The sequence below is a fragment of the Perognathus longimembris genome, chromosome 7 (assembly GCF_023159225.1).
Source record: "Perognathus longimembris pacificus isolate PPM17 chromosome 7, ASM2315922v1, whole genome shotgun sequence".
Lineage (NCBI taxonomy): Eukaryota > Metazoa > Chordata > Mammalia > Rodentia > Heteromyidae > Perognathus > Perognathus longimembris.
Window position 1 is genome coordinate 20,358,208 of NC_063167.1, and position 16,257 is coordinate 20,374,464.

At 48.2% G+C, this 16,257-nt stretch overlaps 2 protein-coding genes across 16 annotated transcripts in view; one reads left to right on the forward strand and one right to left on the reverse strand.

The window, feature by feature from the left end:
• The window catches only part of LOC125354872 (S100P binding protein), a 29,612-nt gene extending 25,683 nt beyond the window's left edge, over positions 1-3,929 (forward strand). For 9 of the 13 annotated variants that reach the window (XM_048350792.1, XM_048350798.1, XM_048350799.1 and 6 more), the window contains one exon: positions 1,113-3,929. In XM_048350792.1, coding sequence (XP_048206749.1) covers positions 1,113-1,254 — 142 coding nt within the window. In that variant the 3' untranslated portion in view covers positions 1,255-3,929. The remainder of the gene's footprint in view (positions 1-1,112) is intronic. The other 4 variants (XM_048350800.1, XM_048350802.1, XM_048350801.1 and 1 more) reach the window with 1 other exon arrangement.
• A 2,261-nt stretch (positions 3,930-6,190) lies between these two features.
• Positions 6,191-14,754, reverse strand: Fndc5 (fibronectin type III domain containing 5). Of its 3 annotated transcripts, none has more exons than XM_048350808.1 (6): positions 14,655-14,754; positions 12,997-13,112; positions 12,422-12,620; positions 11,991-12,080; positions 9,929-10,062; positions 6,191-9,071 (listed from the first exon to the last, which is right to left on the reverse strand). In XM_048350808.1, the coding sequence occupies exons 1-6, from the start codon at positions 14,740-14,742 to the stop codon at positions 9,033-9,035; spliced, it is 666 nt and encodes a 221-aa protein (XP_048206765.1). In that variant the 5' UTR covers positions 14,743-14,754; the 3' UTR covers positions 6,191-9,032. The 3 variants fall into 3 exon arrangements, with proteins under 3 accessions (XP_048206765.1, XP_048206766.1, XP_048206764.1); XM_048350809.1 differs by having other exon boundaries at positions 6,191-9,627; XM_048350807.1 differs by having other exon boundaries at positions 6,191-10,062.
• Between the last annotated feature and the right edge of the window lie 1,503 nt (positions 14,755-16,257).

The window sequence follows — 16,257 nt, forward strand, 5'->3', positions numbered from 1 at the left end:
CCGGTTCGATTCCCCAGCACCACATATACAGAAAATGGCCAGAAGTGGCGCTGTGGCTCAAGGGGTAGAGTGCTAGCCTTGAGCAAGAAGAAGCCAGGGACAGTGCTCAGGCCCTGAGTCCAAGCCCCAGGACAGGGGAAAAAAAAAAAGTATGAGTCACATTCTCTTCTTTGCTCAGTTTTCTTGTGGCTTCCCATCATCTGTCTTCCTGTCCTCCCTCAGAAAGGCCTGTATACTTTGATTTAGCCTTACTAATATAATCTCCTGCTACTTTTCTTGTTGTTCACTCAGTTCTGTTTACTCTGGTTTCCTGCTCTTGTTGCTGTAGTTTTTTGGTGTTACTGTGTAGTCCAGGCTGACCTTGAACACACTGTTTCTAAAACGTTATGTGTGTGTCTTTGGGTTTGAATTCAGTGTCCCTGAGCTTCTCACTCTACCACTTGAGCCACAGCACTACTTCTGGCTTTTTCTTATTTTTTCTTATTTCTTAGTGGAAATAAGAGTCTCACAGACTTATTCTGCCTAGGCTGGCTTCAAACAGCAATCCCCAGATCTCAGCCTCCTGTGTAGCTAGGATTACAGGTGTGAGCCACGAGCACCTAGCTTCCTAAACAGTATTGTACATTAGTTTTTCTTAGAAATTATTAATACCTGAGGTATTGAGAGGAGGAAATATGGTAGGAAATATGATGTTGCTATCATTTAATTAAAGTAATAAGAAATTATGAGAATAGAAATACAAAATTAAAGCTGGATGACACTGGCTCACGCCCATAATCCTAGCTACTTAGGAGGCTTAGATATGAGGATTGAGGTTCAAAGCCAGCTCAGGCAGGAAAAGTCTGTGAGACTCTTATCTCCAGTTAACCACCAGAAAACCAGAAGTGGGGCTGTGGTTCAAAATGGTAGACTCTAGCCTTGACAAAAGAGCTCAGGGACAGAGCCCAGGACCTGAGTTCAAGCCCCATGACTAACAAAAAGAAAGAAAAAAGAAATGTAAAATTAATCTGAGTTCTAAAAGTAAGAATTTTAAGAGTTGTGCTGGCCTTTTTGTATATAAATGGCCATTCCAGCTGAAATATGCTTTGTTTTTATTCTCCCTCTCTTGATAGAAATTATGCCCGGTTCCGACAGAAACCTCTGCAAAGATACAGTCTGACTCAGTGGGTTGACAGGAACAAGCGAAGCCATCATCGGTTCAAGCGTCTACCAGACTTCTCCTATGGTCCATATGTCTCATCCCATCAGCAGTAAAGGTCCTAGCCAGGGTCCTATTCAGAGCAGCATCACTTTCTTCTGCTGTTTTGTGCTTTACATATTTTGAAGTTTATTTTTCACAAAATTTTTATTTAACAAACTTGTCACCTTTTGGAATTGCCCATTGCTGACTTGAATTTTTTTGTATGAGGACCTTCCTGATTTTGTGTGTTTATGTGTGTTTAAGCAGTGTTAAATTGATGTGGGTTTTTTGTTTTTGTTTTTTTAATTTAAATTGACTGTCTCTTGAAGGCTAGCATTAAGCCAAAACACCAGGTTCATCAGAACATCCACATCTATGCAGAGGTAAAGCCTACCTCTGGTGCCCAAAAGAAGTCATGTTTTAATCTACTGTGAGGAAGAGATTCTTTACCAGGCTATGAGCCAGTGTTAATTGTTGCTGATGTGATGTCTTGTGAATGGATATAAGTCACTTTGTGTGAGAGTGGGTGTGTGTTTGCGTGCTTGCACATGTGCTGGTACTGGAGCTTGAATTGAGGGCTTTATGCTCTTGATAGGCTTTCTTGCTGGCACTCTTGTCACTTGAGGCCATGCCTTTAGTTCAGCATTTTGCTGGTTAATTGGAGGTGAAGTCTCACAGACTTTTCTGCCCAGGCTGGTAGATATAAGTCACTTTTATTGACCCTTTTTACTTCTTAAATTTGAATCTTTGAACACTTGTCAGTATTTTAAAGTTGGTAATCAGGACATTTGAAGTAGGATGGAGTAGGAGAAAAATCCTAGTAAAAGGAAGAATTAAAAATATAAATCCTCTTTCTGTACCTCTTAGCTGCCGTTGTTAATATTTATTATTCGCTATCTTCATTCTCGGCTAAATTTATTTTGCACATATTGTTTACAAATCTTACACATTCTTAATTGACAGAAGACTTCTGACTAACCTCTGTTGAATGCCTTGTGGTTTTCTGATTGTCTTCTCTGTTCTTTTTTAAGGATTTCCCTCCACCCCACCCAGCAACTCACTTTGTTCCCTAAGGTTCTACAGATAGTATTTCTGTATCATGTTAAGACTTGGATATGCCATATGCCTTTTCAGAATGGTGTTTTTCTTTTCCTTATCAAAGAGTTGCCCACCAGTTTTGACTGATCCACAGACCAGTGTTATTGAGGTGTCTGTTGGTCTTAAGCTTCATCTTCTGCTCCCCAACCTTAGGATGTTAAGAGTGCTTCCTTCCCATGGAAGCCTTTGGGGAGGCACTCTTATCTCCCTCATTAGTTAATAGGTACTTTTAGACCCTGGATGTTACTGTCATTTTTGGTCAGGCCCCAGATACATAGTTTCACATAACTGCTCAAGTGGGTCTAAGAGAATTGTGATTGAGCCATGCACAAAAGCATTACTTGATCTTAAGGTTTGGTATTATAACCAAAGCTAACAGACTTTGTGCGTTTTTCTTAATGGATATCTTAGGAGTTTGTTATTCTCTCTTGGAAGGTTTTGCAATCTGGCATTCACACAGCTGTTATTTACCCTCTGAAGGTTGTTCATAGCTCCTGTAGCCTCTATCTAGTTTTCTTTCATCAGCTCCATCTTTGTATGTATGTAAGCAATCTTAAAGAATCCTACCCGAGTTTAGAAACTGACTTGAGAAAAGCATGGTCATTCAAGCCTCCAATAAATTTGGATAGGTGTTTCTAAATGTTTAATGTTTTTGTCCAGTCAAAGATTCTCTTTCCTTAGGCATTTGATTTAAATTCTGCGATTACAATTCAGTAGAGGAATTCTATGTGAAGGCAGTAGTCAGAATCTGTTATCTTAGTTGGGTGATTGGCATTTATGTCATTGGTCGCTTCTCTAAGCTGCCTGAAATTAGCCTGATGGAGTGAGACAAGCCAAACATACACCTTTGGGACCAAAGCATAGTTGAAATTAAACATAGCCAGACTAGCTAGCATTGCAGCTGTCTTGTTCCTCACAGGTAACCCAGGGAGTGGAGGGACAGCATTTTGCCTAGGCAAAAATCTGAGACATTGTTGGCCCTCCTGGTATAGGAAGGTTTTAAGACTAAATGTGTAATAAGAGCGTTGCCTTTGCCAAATCAAATGAATGACAGGTTAACTAGAAAATGTGACAATCACATTTCCTCTTGCTCAAATAATTCTGTTTTCCAAGCTTTAGCAGCTTAATTAAATCTGTTGGACTGGAGGAGGAGAGAGCTGTTCTTTAGTGGTTAACATGGTATTCTTAAAAAAGAAAAACAAAGCCAAAGAAAACTCATCTGGCATATTTGCCTTAAGATGGTAGTGGGTAGAAACTGGACTTTTAATCTCTTTTCAAAGCTGCATATTTCCTATGTTTGATTTTGATGTAAGTCTAGTATTTCAGGTAGAATTTTTGCTATATGTTTAAATTTGAGTAAGGGTTATGTGCATTTAACTGGGTAAGGGTTATGTGCATCTAACTGCTTTCTTCATCCATGATGACATTCTTTCCATAGGGGTCTTGACAAAGCAGAGTAAAAATGTGCTATTTAGTTTACTTCTAAAATGGAGCCTGAGATAGCCTATAGTTTTCATCTAATACAGGTTCTGATTTACTTGCATTGTTGTCAGGATCAGTTATGAAACTGAAGTTTAGTGCCTCCTCTTTATCATGTTTCTTCCCTTGTAGCAGTTGTGTTTAATGTCATTAAAAAGAAATAAAAGTTCTTGTCAGTGGCATATGTACTGCGGCCGTCTGTTGCAGGCTTGGGAGAAGGGTTATTTGCTTTCCTCCTTTGCGTAGGTAGGTTAGTGGGATATGGGAGTGGGGTGGCATTTAATAGAATAAGGCGAGGGTGCTTGCTCCCTATTCTTTTGATGGTAAATTACAGTGTTGAGAAAGGCGTTCCAGCAGTTAAGAAATGTTGAAATTGATTGGGATTTGCAGCTACATATGGTGCATGTCAGGAGCCTGACATAGGGAGAGCCTGAAATATCACCGTGCTGCTGTTTTTGCAGAGGGAGAAGGTGGCTCAGCCTTTAGAAGGCAGGCAGTGCCTTGCATGCCTTCCCATGGCTGCATGATTGGCCACTTTTACCTGCTTTTCTAGAACTAGTACTGATTTAAGAAAGAAGCCATTCTATTTCAGGATATTCTTCCTTTGAAGATGTGAAACACTAGAATCAGAAGTACAAAATAAATATGGCTCTTAACCCAACTTTTCCAGAAACTGCTACTCCAAAAACCTGGGGTGAAGGCTGGATATGTGGGTAGATGTGGGGGTATGTTCTTTAGATTCCTTTTGTGAGATTTATCCTCAGGTGGAAGGATAAAAGGGCGCAGGCAATAATAGCTAGTCACCTAGATTAGCCATTGCTGTTTTTTGTTGTTGTTTTTTGTTTTTGGTGCAGTACTGGGGCTTGAACTCAAGGCCTGGGCATTATCCCTGAGTTGCTCTGGTTCTTTTGCTCAAGGCTAGTGCTCTACTACTAGAGCCACAGCTCTACTTCCAGCTTTTTTTGGAGGTTAATTGGAGTTACAAGTCTCACAGACTTTCCTGCCCTGGCAGGCTTCAAACCATAATCCTCAGATCTCAGCCTCCTGATTAGCTAGGATTACAGGTATGAGCCACTGACTCCTGGCAGCAGCTCATGCTGAGAAAATATACTTGGATGCTCATTAGCCAGTTCTATAAGCTTTTTATTTTTATTTTATTTTTATTTTATTTATTTCATTTTTATGTATTTTCCAAGTGATGTACAAAGAGGTTACAGTTTTATACGTTAGGCCTTGAGTACATTTCTTGTACTGTTTGTTACCTCCTCCCTCATTCCCCCCTCCACCCTCTCCCTCTCCCCGCCATGAGTTGTTCAGTTGGTTTACACCAAATGGTTTTGCAAGTATTGCTTTTGGAGTTGTTTGTCTTTTTATCCTTGTCTCTCAATTTTGATATGCCCTTTCACTTCCCTAGTTTTTATTTTTATTTTAATGTGGGATCAATATAGCTCAAGCTGACTTTGCATTTACTGTGTAGCCCCAGCTGGCCTGGGACTTAGAGTCTTCCTGCCTTCCAAATACTGGGATTATGGGTATGAGCCACTATGCCCAGTTATGTTTATATATATTAGGTAAATATGTATTCTTATATTATCCAGGCAAAGGCTCAATATAAATATAAGTACTCATCTAACTGGTATTCTCAATCAGTGATACTCTTGACCTATACATGTAGTCATTGTATTCCTGATACAGATGACCCTTTAATAATTTCCTTGGCAGTTTGGCAATGTGTTACTACTGTAGCCTCAGAGGTTTCAGAGATGAGGCTGAAACGTCAGTGTCCCTTACCCTCAGTTCATTTCATGTTATTGGAAAAGTAAAGAGAACAAGAGAAAATGGGCCTTCTCCAAAAGGAATGAGCTCATTCTCTAACAAGCTCATTGTGAGCTTTTATAGAACAAAATCCAACCACCTAAAACTAGAAAGCACAGTCTTCTGTTTTTCTTAGTATTATCCTGCTTTTTTAGAAAAGCATAATTTTCCCTAAGCTAATTCTAGGGTATATCAGAGCTACGCACCTGTCAGGAAAAAATTTCCACTTGTCACAGGAAGTGTCAGCTGGTCAGGGTTGGAATTCCTTAATGAACAAGCTTCTGCCTTTCATTCCTCTGTTTATCCAGTATGGTCTGTCTCTCCCCCCAACCCCAAAACAACTAGAACATGCCAGAAACAGAAAATCTGAACTCCAGAGTGTCCACTGAGGTGGAATATAATCTTTTGGATAAATTTTAAAGCATCCCAGTGATCCCGAAATATTACATCGCTAAGGAACTGTTTGTATACAAAGATCTCTCAATTGTGCTTCAAGCTAGCCATATTTATAGGTTGGGATTTATTGGTGGGGCTGGGGCTGGATCTGGGGAAAACAAGGGTGTCTCATTTATAGAAGCAATTTCTTCTTGAAGGGTATACTTCCTAAAAGCAAAATCCAAAAATTGTTAAATGGGTTAAGAGAATGAGAAAGCAGAAGTCCAAAATGTAAATAGGTTGGTGAGATATTGCATCTTCCTGTAAAGGGTTGTACTAGAGATCTTACAAATGGATTCTAGAGGCCCATTCTGGGAAGCTATGCATCAGATGACAGGCGTAGGAGCTGGAAGGAGTCCTGTACCACCAGTCTTAACTCCTCTCTGATCCTCAGGTTCTTATTTCTAGGAAGGAAACTCTACTCTAGGAGGTGGGTGGGCTCTGGGAATGCTCTCTGGACCCTTTTCTTGGTGGAAAGGGAATGAAAGCCACTCTTGGGAAGTAACTTGCCTGAGGTGGTAGCTGGTTACCAGGCAAGGTCTTCTTGTCTCTCAGCCCAGCATTCCTCCCATAGGCCTGCTGTATTCTGCAGGTAAGGTGTCATCCATTCAAAGAGCTGCCTGTGCCCTTCCCAACTTGTGAGGAATTCTCTGTGCAGAGCTGTGTGAGAAGTGGTGAAGGGACAACATCCCTGGTCATCACTACAGTGTTTGACTTTTCAAATACAGTTGCTTTGGGGAAAGCACAATCCTCTTTCATTTAGGGAAGCAATGAAAGGGAATTTTGCTCTATGCTAAGAATGCTGTTTACTCCTCTCCCCTTGTGCCCTTTATTATAATAAAGTTGAGGGCTGGAAACCTGCATTGCAGAATTCCCCACGCTCCACTGACTATCTCTACCAAATGATGGCCTCTCCATCATCTGGACACAGAGGACCATCTCTAAGATCTGGTTTAGAGTTCTATGTGCTCTTCTGTTTTCTGTTTACCATCTGCTTCAAGAACCTTTAAACAACTTACCTTTTAAATTCTGCTCGTCTGACATTGTGTCTCCCAGCTCTTCATGGCTACGAACAAGAATGTTCGAGGTGCCCCATTTACTTGTTAGCTCATAGGCTAATGGCATCATTACTCTCTGCCTTTCAGGCTGCTTTTAGAAGCTTAATAATGTCCCTTCAACTGCCCAGAACAGCATGCTGTGAATACTGAACTTCAGAAAGCAGCCTTTGCAATTCTTTACCCCTTCTTTGTCCCAGGGAGACAAGAATTGTATCCCTTTGGCAGAAGAAATCACCCAACCCATCCAGGGGGAAAACCCTTTGTTTTAAAAAAGTGAGCACCAGCCTGCATACCTATGCAGTGAGGCAGCCCCAACTTGGCATGGGGGAGCCTCAGAAAAAAAGGATGATGGAGCAGCTATTTTCTTCTACACGTGCACCCCCATCTGTTCAAGAATTCCCTTCCAACTCCAGCTTGGCTGGCAGGCATGTCCCTAAGAAGCTGCAGGCCAAAATGGAAGAGAACTGATTCCCTCCTCCACACATCCTGACTTGCTGCCAACTGCCAGAAAAAGAGGGCAACATTTGGGCATTTACCAGAAGACAAGGATGTGCCTTTTCATTTGTCTTTTTATTTTACATTTAAAAAGTGGTTATTGCTCTAACTGGATTAGAGGTAAGGACCTCTCTCTTAAGGAGCCTTGGCCTTGCAGCCCCATTCAGCAGGGATGGAAGTCACAAGACAATGAGTGGAGCCTCATGCCCTCCCATGAGGAAGCCCTTAGTATTGCTGACATCTTTTTTCCTATCTCTCCTCCCCTTTGCTGCCATACTTGGACAAGGTAGAGTGGTGGCTAACCCAGCCTTGAGAGCTCTTATAGACCGGAAGGAAGGGGGCGGTCATAGGGTGATGGCTTTCAGCTCTCTACAGGGCTTTGGGTGCCAGTGCTCTTGTTATTACTGAGTGCCTACTGTGTGCCAGCCTTGGGCTAGACACATCCTCCTCCCCTCCTTGACCACCAGTAGAAGATGCAGAGTCCACCTCTTCCCATGCAGGCATTTGGCAGCCATGTGTCAGTCCCAGGAAGAGTGTCTTTCTTCATCAAGCACCATTTTTTTTTTTTTAACCATAAAGGGGCAGTAGAGAGACCTGTCACTTCACACCACGCAGGCTCTCAGGAAGGACATGAGGACCCTGCAGAACTTAGAACCCTGGATGAGATGGCAAGATATGAAAACTCCAAAGGCCAATAGTGACAGCTATAGGCTTAGGCCTGCCTTCTAGCAGCTTCTGCTCCAGAGGGTGGCTCAGCAGCCCTTTTAGGCTACAGGTTGTGGATATGCCCTTTCAGTTCAAGTTGACACTGCTGAGATTCCAAGAGATGCTTTCTTAAAATTAAAAAAATATATATGGGCATTACCTTTCATGTCTTAAGATCCCAGACTGATGATCTTACCATCAAACTAAGTGGTCAAAGAAGACAGAGGATGCAGGCAACAAGCTCAGGCCTTGGGAGACTCCTCTGTGCTCTTCAATGAGGCCCTCTGCCTTATTTTCCACAAGAGACAAAATGGGTAACATCTTACATACTTGCAAACGTGTGTAGCACACCACAAACAAGTCCTTGATGGCTGGATCCAGAAAAGACGACGAAGCAATGACTAACACAGCAGCCTCTCTGCTTCCCTGGTCCACCTTGTTCTGAAAGGTAGTTTGTTAATCTTGGTTCTTTCATCTCCCAGAGCTCTACATTTTCTCAGAGGAAGCCAGTCCAAGAGAAGCAAGGGGGCAGAAGGCCATGTCTCATGCAGCTTTGCCTTTTTCAGAATGGGGCCAGGCCTTTTAGTTTTGTGGCTTATTTTTTGCAGATTTGAGTTTGTAGATCAACCTCTTTCATCACATTACAGGAAAAGAGGGAGAGCTGCAGCTAGTTGTGTGTTCCCTGCTGCAGTGGCTTTCTCCCTGTACCCAGGACCTGGAGACCAGTGGAGAAGAAAAACGAAATCCTCCTCTCTGAAGACAGGCAGTCATGCTTCAATGACGTTCACTGATGGCTTGTTTGGAAACTGAGAGGACAAAAATGAGAGAAGTGGCCAGAGCTAGTTGAATAGACTGCTTGCAAGGTAGGAAACAGCAGAAGGACGAAGGGAACAGCAAGGCTGCAGTCTGAAAGCCAAGCTCTTGTCCCTCATGGAAGGAACAGAGTAGCCCTGTCTGGAGCTTTTGTCTCTGCCTTTTCATACCCAGCCTTCGGCCTTGCACAGCTGAGTGGCCAAGACTGAGTCCTGGGCTCAGAGCCCTGAAACCCAGCCTACCCCCAGCAGAGTCGCCCACTGGCTGGCTCTCTCTCATCCTGCAGATGTGCCTCTGTGCACAGCCTCAGCCACTCGCATTGCTGAGGTGCTTCTGTAGATGGGGTTAATAGCAGGCTTCAGGAGAAGGTGCCAAAAGAGAAGCCAAGAGAGAAGACAGTAAGCCAGAGGATACAAGAAGATGGAGGAGAGGAGGAGATGCAGAGAGGCCAGATGTTTGTTGGGTAATCATCATCAGAGCCATGAGATCCTCTCACATTCTATACTTTCTTCTGAGCTGCTCAGAGCAAGCACTGAAAAGGTTTCATATCTGTTTTTCAGAGAGGAAATAAAAAGTGCAGAGGTGAGCACCTGCCCAAGACAAACAACACAGTAGGAACAGAAATGAGCTGAGCACCCCGTACTGGTAGTCCCTCCACACCACTATCCTTTGGCACGCAGTACAAGGAGAGGATTCAAAATCAATTTGCAATGTCCTGTGTTACACAGGCAGCTGCCAAGCTTGGCTTTGCCTAGCTGCACCCATGCCAGGCCCTGAGTTGACCCCTTCTGCGGTCCAGGGACTACCAGAGGCACAGGGCCACCCAACCTGCCCATTCCTTGCCTCTTACCTTGCTGCGGAGGAGACCTCCACCCTGGTGCTCTGGTGTGCTGGTTTCTGATGCACTCTTGGTTTTTTCCTTGTTGTTATTGGGCTCATTGTCCTTGATGATGTCATACTGACGGCAGAAGAGGGCAATGACACCTGGGGAGGACAATGGTAAGCAGAGGCCAGGGCCTGAGTTCTTGCCTTGTCGGTTTCATTCCCACCAGAGCTTAATGATCTCTCTAGATAGTCTACTACTGCAGAGAAACTGGTCTTGTTTCTACCTGTCTCCTCACCAGCCATCCCTTTCACTGATCCTCCACAGCACACGTCTGACTGTGTCTCCTCTCCCTTTAAACCTCTGACAGCTTTCCTTTCCTTTAGGGAAAATCAGAAATAGTAATAGCATTTGTTGATCATGTGCCAGGTTCTGTGCTATGTGCTGACATCTTTCATCTAAATCCTCACAACTCATTGGGGACACCTCCTATCATGCCCAGGTTATGACAGGGAGAGAAAGAGAGGGGGGGGGGAGAGGGGGAGAGAGGGAGGGAGGAGGAGAGGGGGATAGAGAAAGAGAGAGGGAGAGAAAATCAAATTAACAACTCAAGGTCACACCATAATGCAACGGGAAGGTGTACTGTGGCTAGGAAATAAACTCCGGGACCTATTAAATGTCTCCTTTTATCAAGCTAATAATACATGAACGTCATATTTTGGAAGGTCAGTACTAAGGCTGCTAATTCCAGTATTTCTAGATGTGGTCCCCCTTTTACCTGCATATTTATAGCGTTTCTTGATCTGTTTTAGTTATCTGTTGAATTCCCACTGTGGTAGATAAAGTCTAAATGCTCCCCTACTTCCCTCTCCATCATGCTAACAGAATTACACAACAATTTCAGAGTAATTCACTATGTTTATTATTGTTATGATTATATAAACATTGCCCGTGCCAACTCTAATAATGTTTTTCCTGCCTTTTTTTTTTTTTTTTTTTTTTTTGTCCTCTGGTGTCTGTTTCTCTATGTGCCTAAGGAACACTCTTCCCCCAAACTCTTCAACACTCAATCACTGTGCTAATCAGCATGGTGTCCAAATCTCTCAAGAGTTTGGTCTACAGTTTCACCACTATGTCCCAATACTAAACCTTTTCTCATAGGTCACAGTGGCCCTAGGCAGGATTGAGCTTAATTTATTACTTGAACACACCATTCCCAGAACCCCTTTCCTCTTTTGGCTGCCTGGTGAGCTCCTATTCATCCTTCAAAGCTTAATACCCATGTTTGTTCCACTTTGTGCTTTTTTTCTTTACTGCATTCTAGGTGAACATTCTGCCACTAAAGCCAACTCCTAGCTCTCTCTGTTTTTTTCAATTTCTACTTCTAGATGCAGAATGAACATCCTCTTCTCTGTTCCATACAGGTGCCCTTATAGCACTCATCATAGTGAATTACAGTTCAGTTTGAGCCTGGCTTGCTTCAAGACTGAGTTCCTTGCAAGTTCAGGGCCCTTCTTAGTCATGACTGTAACATTAATATTGGGAATGGAGTGCAGAATGATGGGTGACACTTGGACTTTATTTTCAGGGAGCTCAGGGACCAGCAGAAAAAGAGAGCCCTTCCCTAAGCGGAGCTAAAGAGGGGTAGACAGTGTGCCGAGGGTGAGCAGAGGCAGGAAGGCCATTCCAATGGCTACAGTTTCCATGGGGGTGAACTCAGCTGGATCTGAAGGATGGGGAGGTGAGGGGAATGTCCTAAGCCTGAAGCCAGGCAGTGACCTCCTCTGATCTTCCTAGGTCTGAAACCCCTGGAACCTCAGCAACCCAGAGCAGAAGGAGGTCCAGGGGCTATGGATGTGTCCACCTCAGAAGGCTGAACTGCTTCCAAAGAGAGGAAAGGCAAGGACTCCATAGAATCCTGCAAGGCAGCTAGTAACATGCTATATTTTGGTGGAATGGACTAGAAGAGGGGGTCAGATTTGGCCCCCAGAGCTGCCCAGGGACTTCAGATATCTCTAAGCCCTTGCCCTTGGTTATTGTCTTCAGTTTCCCAAGAGTAAGTGAAGCAGGTGTTGGAAGCCTGACTCACCTGCCCACATGAAAAGAACCACGACGATGATCAGCACCTCGCCTGTCCGCAGCTGTTGGTTCCTCCCCATCTCCTGCATGGTCACCTCATCTGTGGGAGAAGACACTAGTCCAGGGCTCCTTTACTCCCTGAGCCACTCCTCTAGGACCACGCTCATGCCAAGAAACACTTACCTCTATCTGTGCCCACACACTTGGCCTAAAGAGACCAGGGCGGGGGGGGGGGGGGGCGGGGAGGGAGACATACTGATGGCTGCTTAGGATGGCAACAATTGGACTCAGTCTAAAGGTAGATTGCAAATAAGTGTTCTGAGGTTCTAGAGTGAACCTTCTCATGGTCTGCAAGGTCCTGCTACTCTGGGTTTACTCTGCTGTACCCACTGCTCTGGCCCAACTGCCCCACCCTGCTCATCCAGCATGCCCCCGGCCTGCCTTTGTTCTTGGAAGCCATCTTCTCGGCCTCTCGTGGGGTCTTGAAGAGCACTGGCTCACTGGCAGGACTCTGGCCCTGAATGGAGATGGCCTGCACGTGCACAATGTACTCGGTGTCCTCCTCCAGGTCCCAGAGGGCGCATGAGCGCGTGGTGGTGTTCACCTCCTGGATGAAGCGTAGCATCCGCACATCCTTTTTCTGCAGAGGCAAGTGTGGATCAGGTCCTCTCCTGGCAGGGGCAAGCCCTTCAAGTACACGATCATCCCACCACCTCCAGCTAAACAGCTTCTGAGAGGCTAGGGACATTGGGCAAGGCCACACATCCACAGAGAACTAGAGCCAAGCCCTAAACACCAGAGCACCTTGAGATCAGACCAGTGCTCTAAAATGCCTAAACCCTCCTGACAGAGGCCCTTCTGGGAGCCCGGCTTCCAGACAAATTTGCATCTTTGGCCCCTCTTGCTTGCCCCGTGTTCCCTTTTTCCTTTGTATTCCTCTGCTAACAACACACCAACCCCTATTTGACAGGGCCCATCTTAATGCATCTTCCCCTCCCAAGGGCCCTCAAGGTTACCTGCTGAGAGATGGCAAATCCAATGACAACTTCGTCTTCCAGGACATCCCAGCTGACCACTGCAGAGTTAGCCTTGAGGTGCCTGACAGTTACATTCACTGGGGCAGAGGGACTGTCTGCAGGGGCAGGGAGGCACCTGAGCCTGTGTTACCTCCTTTGAGGCCCAGCCCCCTACCTCATAGTGAGAAAGAGAAATGTGGGGAAAGCCACGCCTTGGGGGAAAGAAGAACCCAAGGCCTCAAATGGGCCGTTTAGCTCTCCTTTGCTTGGAGGGACCCCCAGGATCTTTGCGTCTCTGTTGGAAGGCTCTGCTGCCCATTGGCTGGCTCCACCCAGGGGTCCATGACTAAAATTGATTGGCCCAAGTCAAGGCCAGATCTGATGGACCAGGTGGTTAGGTATGGAGGTGACCAAGGTTGCAGAAGCTGGTTAGTCTGACGAAAAACAGCCCAAAGGACTCCCAGTCCTGTGCTCTTTCTACAATCCTGTCCTGTCAACTGAGTGACCTTGAGGGAAGGATAAAGACCCAGAAGTAGAGAAAAGCCAGGCAGGGGTGATACCTGGGGTGGGAGTGAGGGGCAATGGAAAAAAATCAATTGTGGTGAGCTGGGTAGAAGGCAGGGTGGGGAGGGGTCTTCTCCACAGTCTGCCAGCCCGGAGGGGCAGGGAGGGAGGGAGCTAAAGAAGATGGGGTGCTCAGAGCAAAGCCTCTCATTGGAGAGTCAAGAGGGCAGGACTAAGCTTTCCAGGTGGAGGAAGATGATGAAGGGGGGATCACTCCCGGAGATGGTGGGTGGAGAGCCATGGAGAAGAGGAATCAGGGCAGGAAGACCCAGGAGAGGGGAGTGAACAAGGCCTCGGTGCCTTCCCCTGGCAGGTGCTGCCTAAGCACCAACCCAGCACCCCACAGATAGGTAGACTTGAGGTCGTGGGGTTGGGCCAGACAGGGAGATGGAAAGGCACTGAAGGACACAGACAGGTGGCGGCAGACACAGCCCCAGAGAACAGACAAGGGGAGGATTCGAGACAGAGGCAGGGGGAGAGTGCTGAGCCATGGAGAGATAGATGGGGAGAGAGAGAGAGAAAGTGAGCGAGAGAGAGGCCAGGGAGGCAGCAATAGACAGAAGGCACAGTCAGGAGGGACTGGGCCCCATGGGTGAGCCAGACACTGCCCCAGGCTGGGGGGCTCATTCCTCACCCACCCTATACCTTCAGGTGCCAGTTTCCAGCCCCTTCCTAGATGCTCCTGGCAACGCCAGGTGCGGTTGCCTGTGGGACTTTGAGAGGTCTTGGGGGACCGGAAGGAAGACCCAGGATGGGAGAACTGGTGTCCTCAGCTGCTCTTTGGGTCAGAAAAGGGGACAGGAGAGCCTGAAGGAAGCGCCCGGGGTGAAGGGGCTGGGATTGCAGGGAGGAGGTCACAAGACCCTAGAGGCCCGGAGCTGAGGGACAGGCCCGGGTCTGGAGGCCGAAGGACAGGTCTAGGGGTCAAGGAGGTCCCGAGTCGCTGGGGTCGAGTTAGGAGGGCAGTGGGCGGGAGCAGGGGGAGCAGGAGGTCCCTAGGGGGCAGGAAGGGGACCGAGGACTCCCAGGTGGCGGGGAAGAGGGGCCGCCCCGGCGCCCGGCCCGCCGGCCCCCCGCCCCCCGGGCCCCCTTACCCGCCTGCACCAGCGCGAAGCAGGCGCAGCCCAGCCACAGGCGGAGCGCGGTGCGGAGCGGCCGGGCGCACGGCGGCCCGGGATGCATGGTGGCTCCTCCGGCCGGCCGGCCCGGGGCGGCGCAGGGGGACGCGGCTCCGGCGCCCGGCGGCCGCTGGCGCTCGAGCTTCGGCCCGCGGCCCGGCCTCCCCGCGCCGCCCCGCGCCGCCTGCATATCGGTTCCGCGGACGGCGACTCCCGCGCGGCGGCGGCGGTGGCGGTGGCGGCGGCGGCGGCGGCCGCGTCCACGTCGGGCGCCCGGGGGGCGGGGCGCCCCCGCTGCGGGGAGAGGCGCGAGGGCGGGGTGAGGGGCGGAGGGCGCCCCCACTCCCGCCCCCCCCTCCCACCGATCCCACTGGGTCGGCGGCCGGGCGCCGGGAGGCTTGGCGGACTGGCGGCTCCTACCCGCTCGCCGGAGCCGGAGCCGCAGCCGCAGCCGCAGCGCCCCACCGCGATGGGCCCGGGCCCCATCCTTGCCCTCTGGGGAAGGAGAGGGAGGACACGCGCCACCGAGGCTCCCCCGCGCTCCGGAGCGGCCCGGGGCGCCTGCTCCTCACGGGCCCTGCGGCGGGGGGAGGACTCAGAGTCCGGATGGGGAGACCACAGGGTGCCGGGTGCCCACAGCAGGTGCTCCGCGTGAGCGGGACCCAGCAGGGGGTCCCAGGACTCCGTGCGGGTCGAATCCGCAAGCCCGGACCCGTTCTTTCTCTTTGCGACTCCACCCTCATCTCCATAAGCGAGCAATCTGGGGCACCCGCTGGGCTCCACGCCCTGCGCTCGAGTCTCGCTGCAGCCCGGCAAGTTGACTTCACGGTGCCCCCTTCGCGCGGGTGGAGACTGCGGCGTGCACAGGCTCTGTGCCTTCTGCCAGGACCTCTGGCAAGCAGGATTTGAACCCTGGTCGCTTTGACTCCAGGCACTGTCAACTGCTGACTCAACTGTCTCCTCGCCCAGACTGACCTCACACACCCAAGATCCCTGAGATTCTGCCTGTGGCAGCATCTCCCCACCGGAAGACAACCGAGAACGACAACCGGGAACGATCTGGAGCAATCTCTCTTGGAGAACCGTGGGGTCGGGTGGGGAGGGGTTCAGGCCAAATGTGCAAGAGAGATGATTGAGCTGATGGCTATAAAGTGAAGAAGAATGCTTTGAAGATGTGGCTGGCAGCCACGGCTAATGAAAGGGCCTGATGGCCCTCCCGTCAGAACTAGGGGCCCTCCATGTGCCTACTATCTGTGTCCAGACACACCCTCTTTTCTGACTCGTTTCCTGGTCTTAGGAGCAGTCAGATGGCCTCCCCCTGAACCCACGAACTTCTCCCTACCCAGAAGCCCAGGGGGACACTGGGCAGCCAGAGAAGTCTCCTACCTCTACCAGTGGGCATTCTCTTACTCAAGTCCCAGTCGCAGAACAAAGTAAGATTGAAGAGAGAGCATGGATGGGGGGGGGAGGGAGAAGGGGGAAGGGAAATGACACCAGACATCTGTCCCCTGAGACAGGTGGGGCCACCCGTCTGCTCAAGTCATTGAGGGACATTCCTTTGTCTTAAAGGTTTCCCAGA

Coding starts and splice junctions, on each gene's coding strand:
- Fndc5 (XM_048350807.1), bottom strand. CDS start 14,742: ATGCATCCCGGGCCGCCGTGCGCCCGGCCGCTCCGCACCGCGCTCCGC. Junction 12,081..12,421: donor GATGGCTTCCAAGAACAAAG/GCAGGCCGGGGG, acceptor CTTCTCCCACAG/ATGAGGTGACCATGCAGGAG. Junction 10,063..11,990: donor GGTTCTTTTCATGTGGGCAG/GTGAGTCAGGCT, acceptor TGTCCTCCCCAG/GTGTCATTGCCCTCTTCTGC.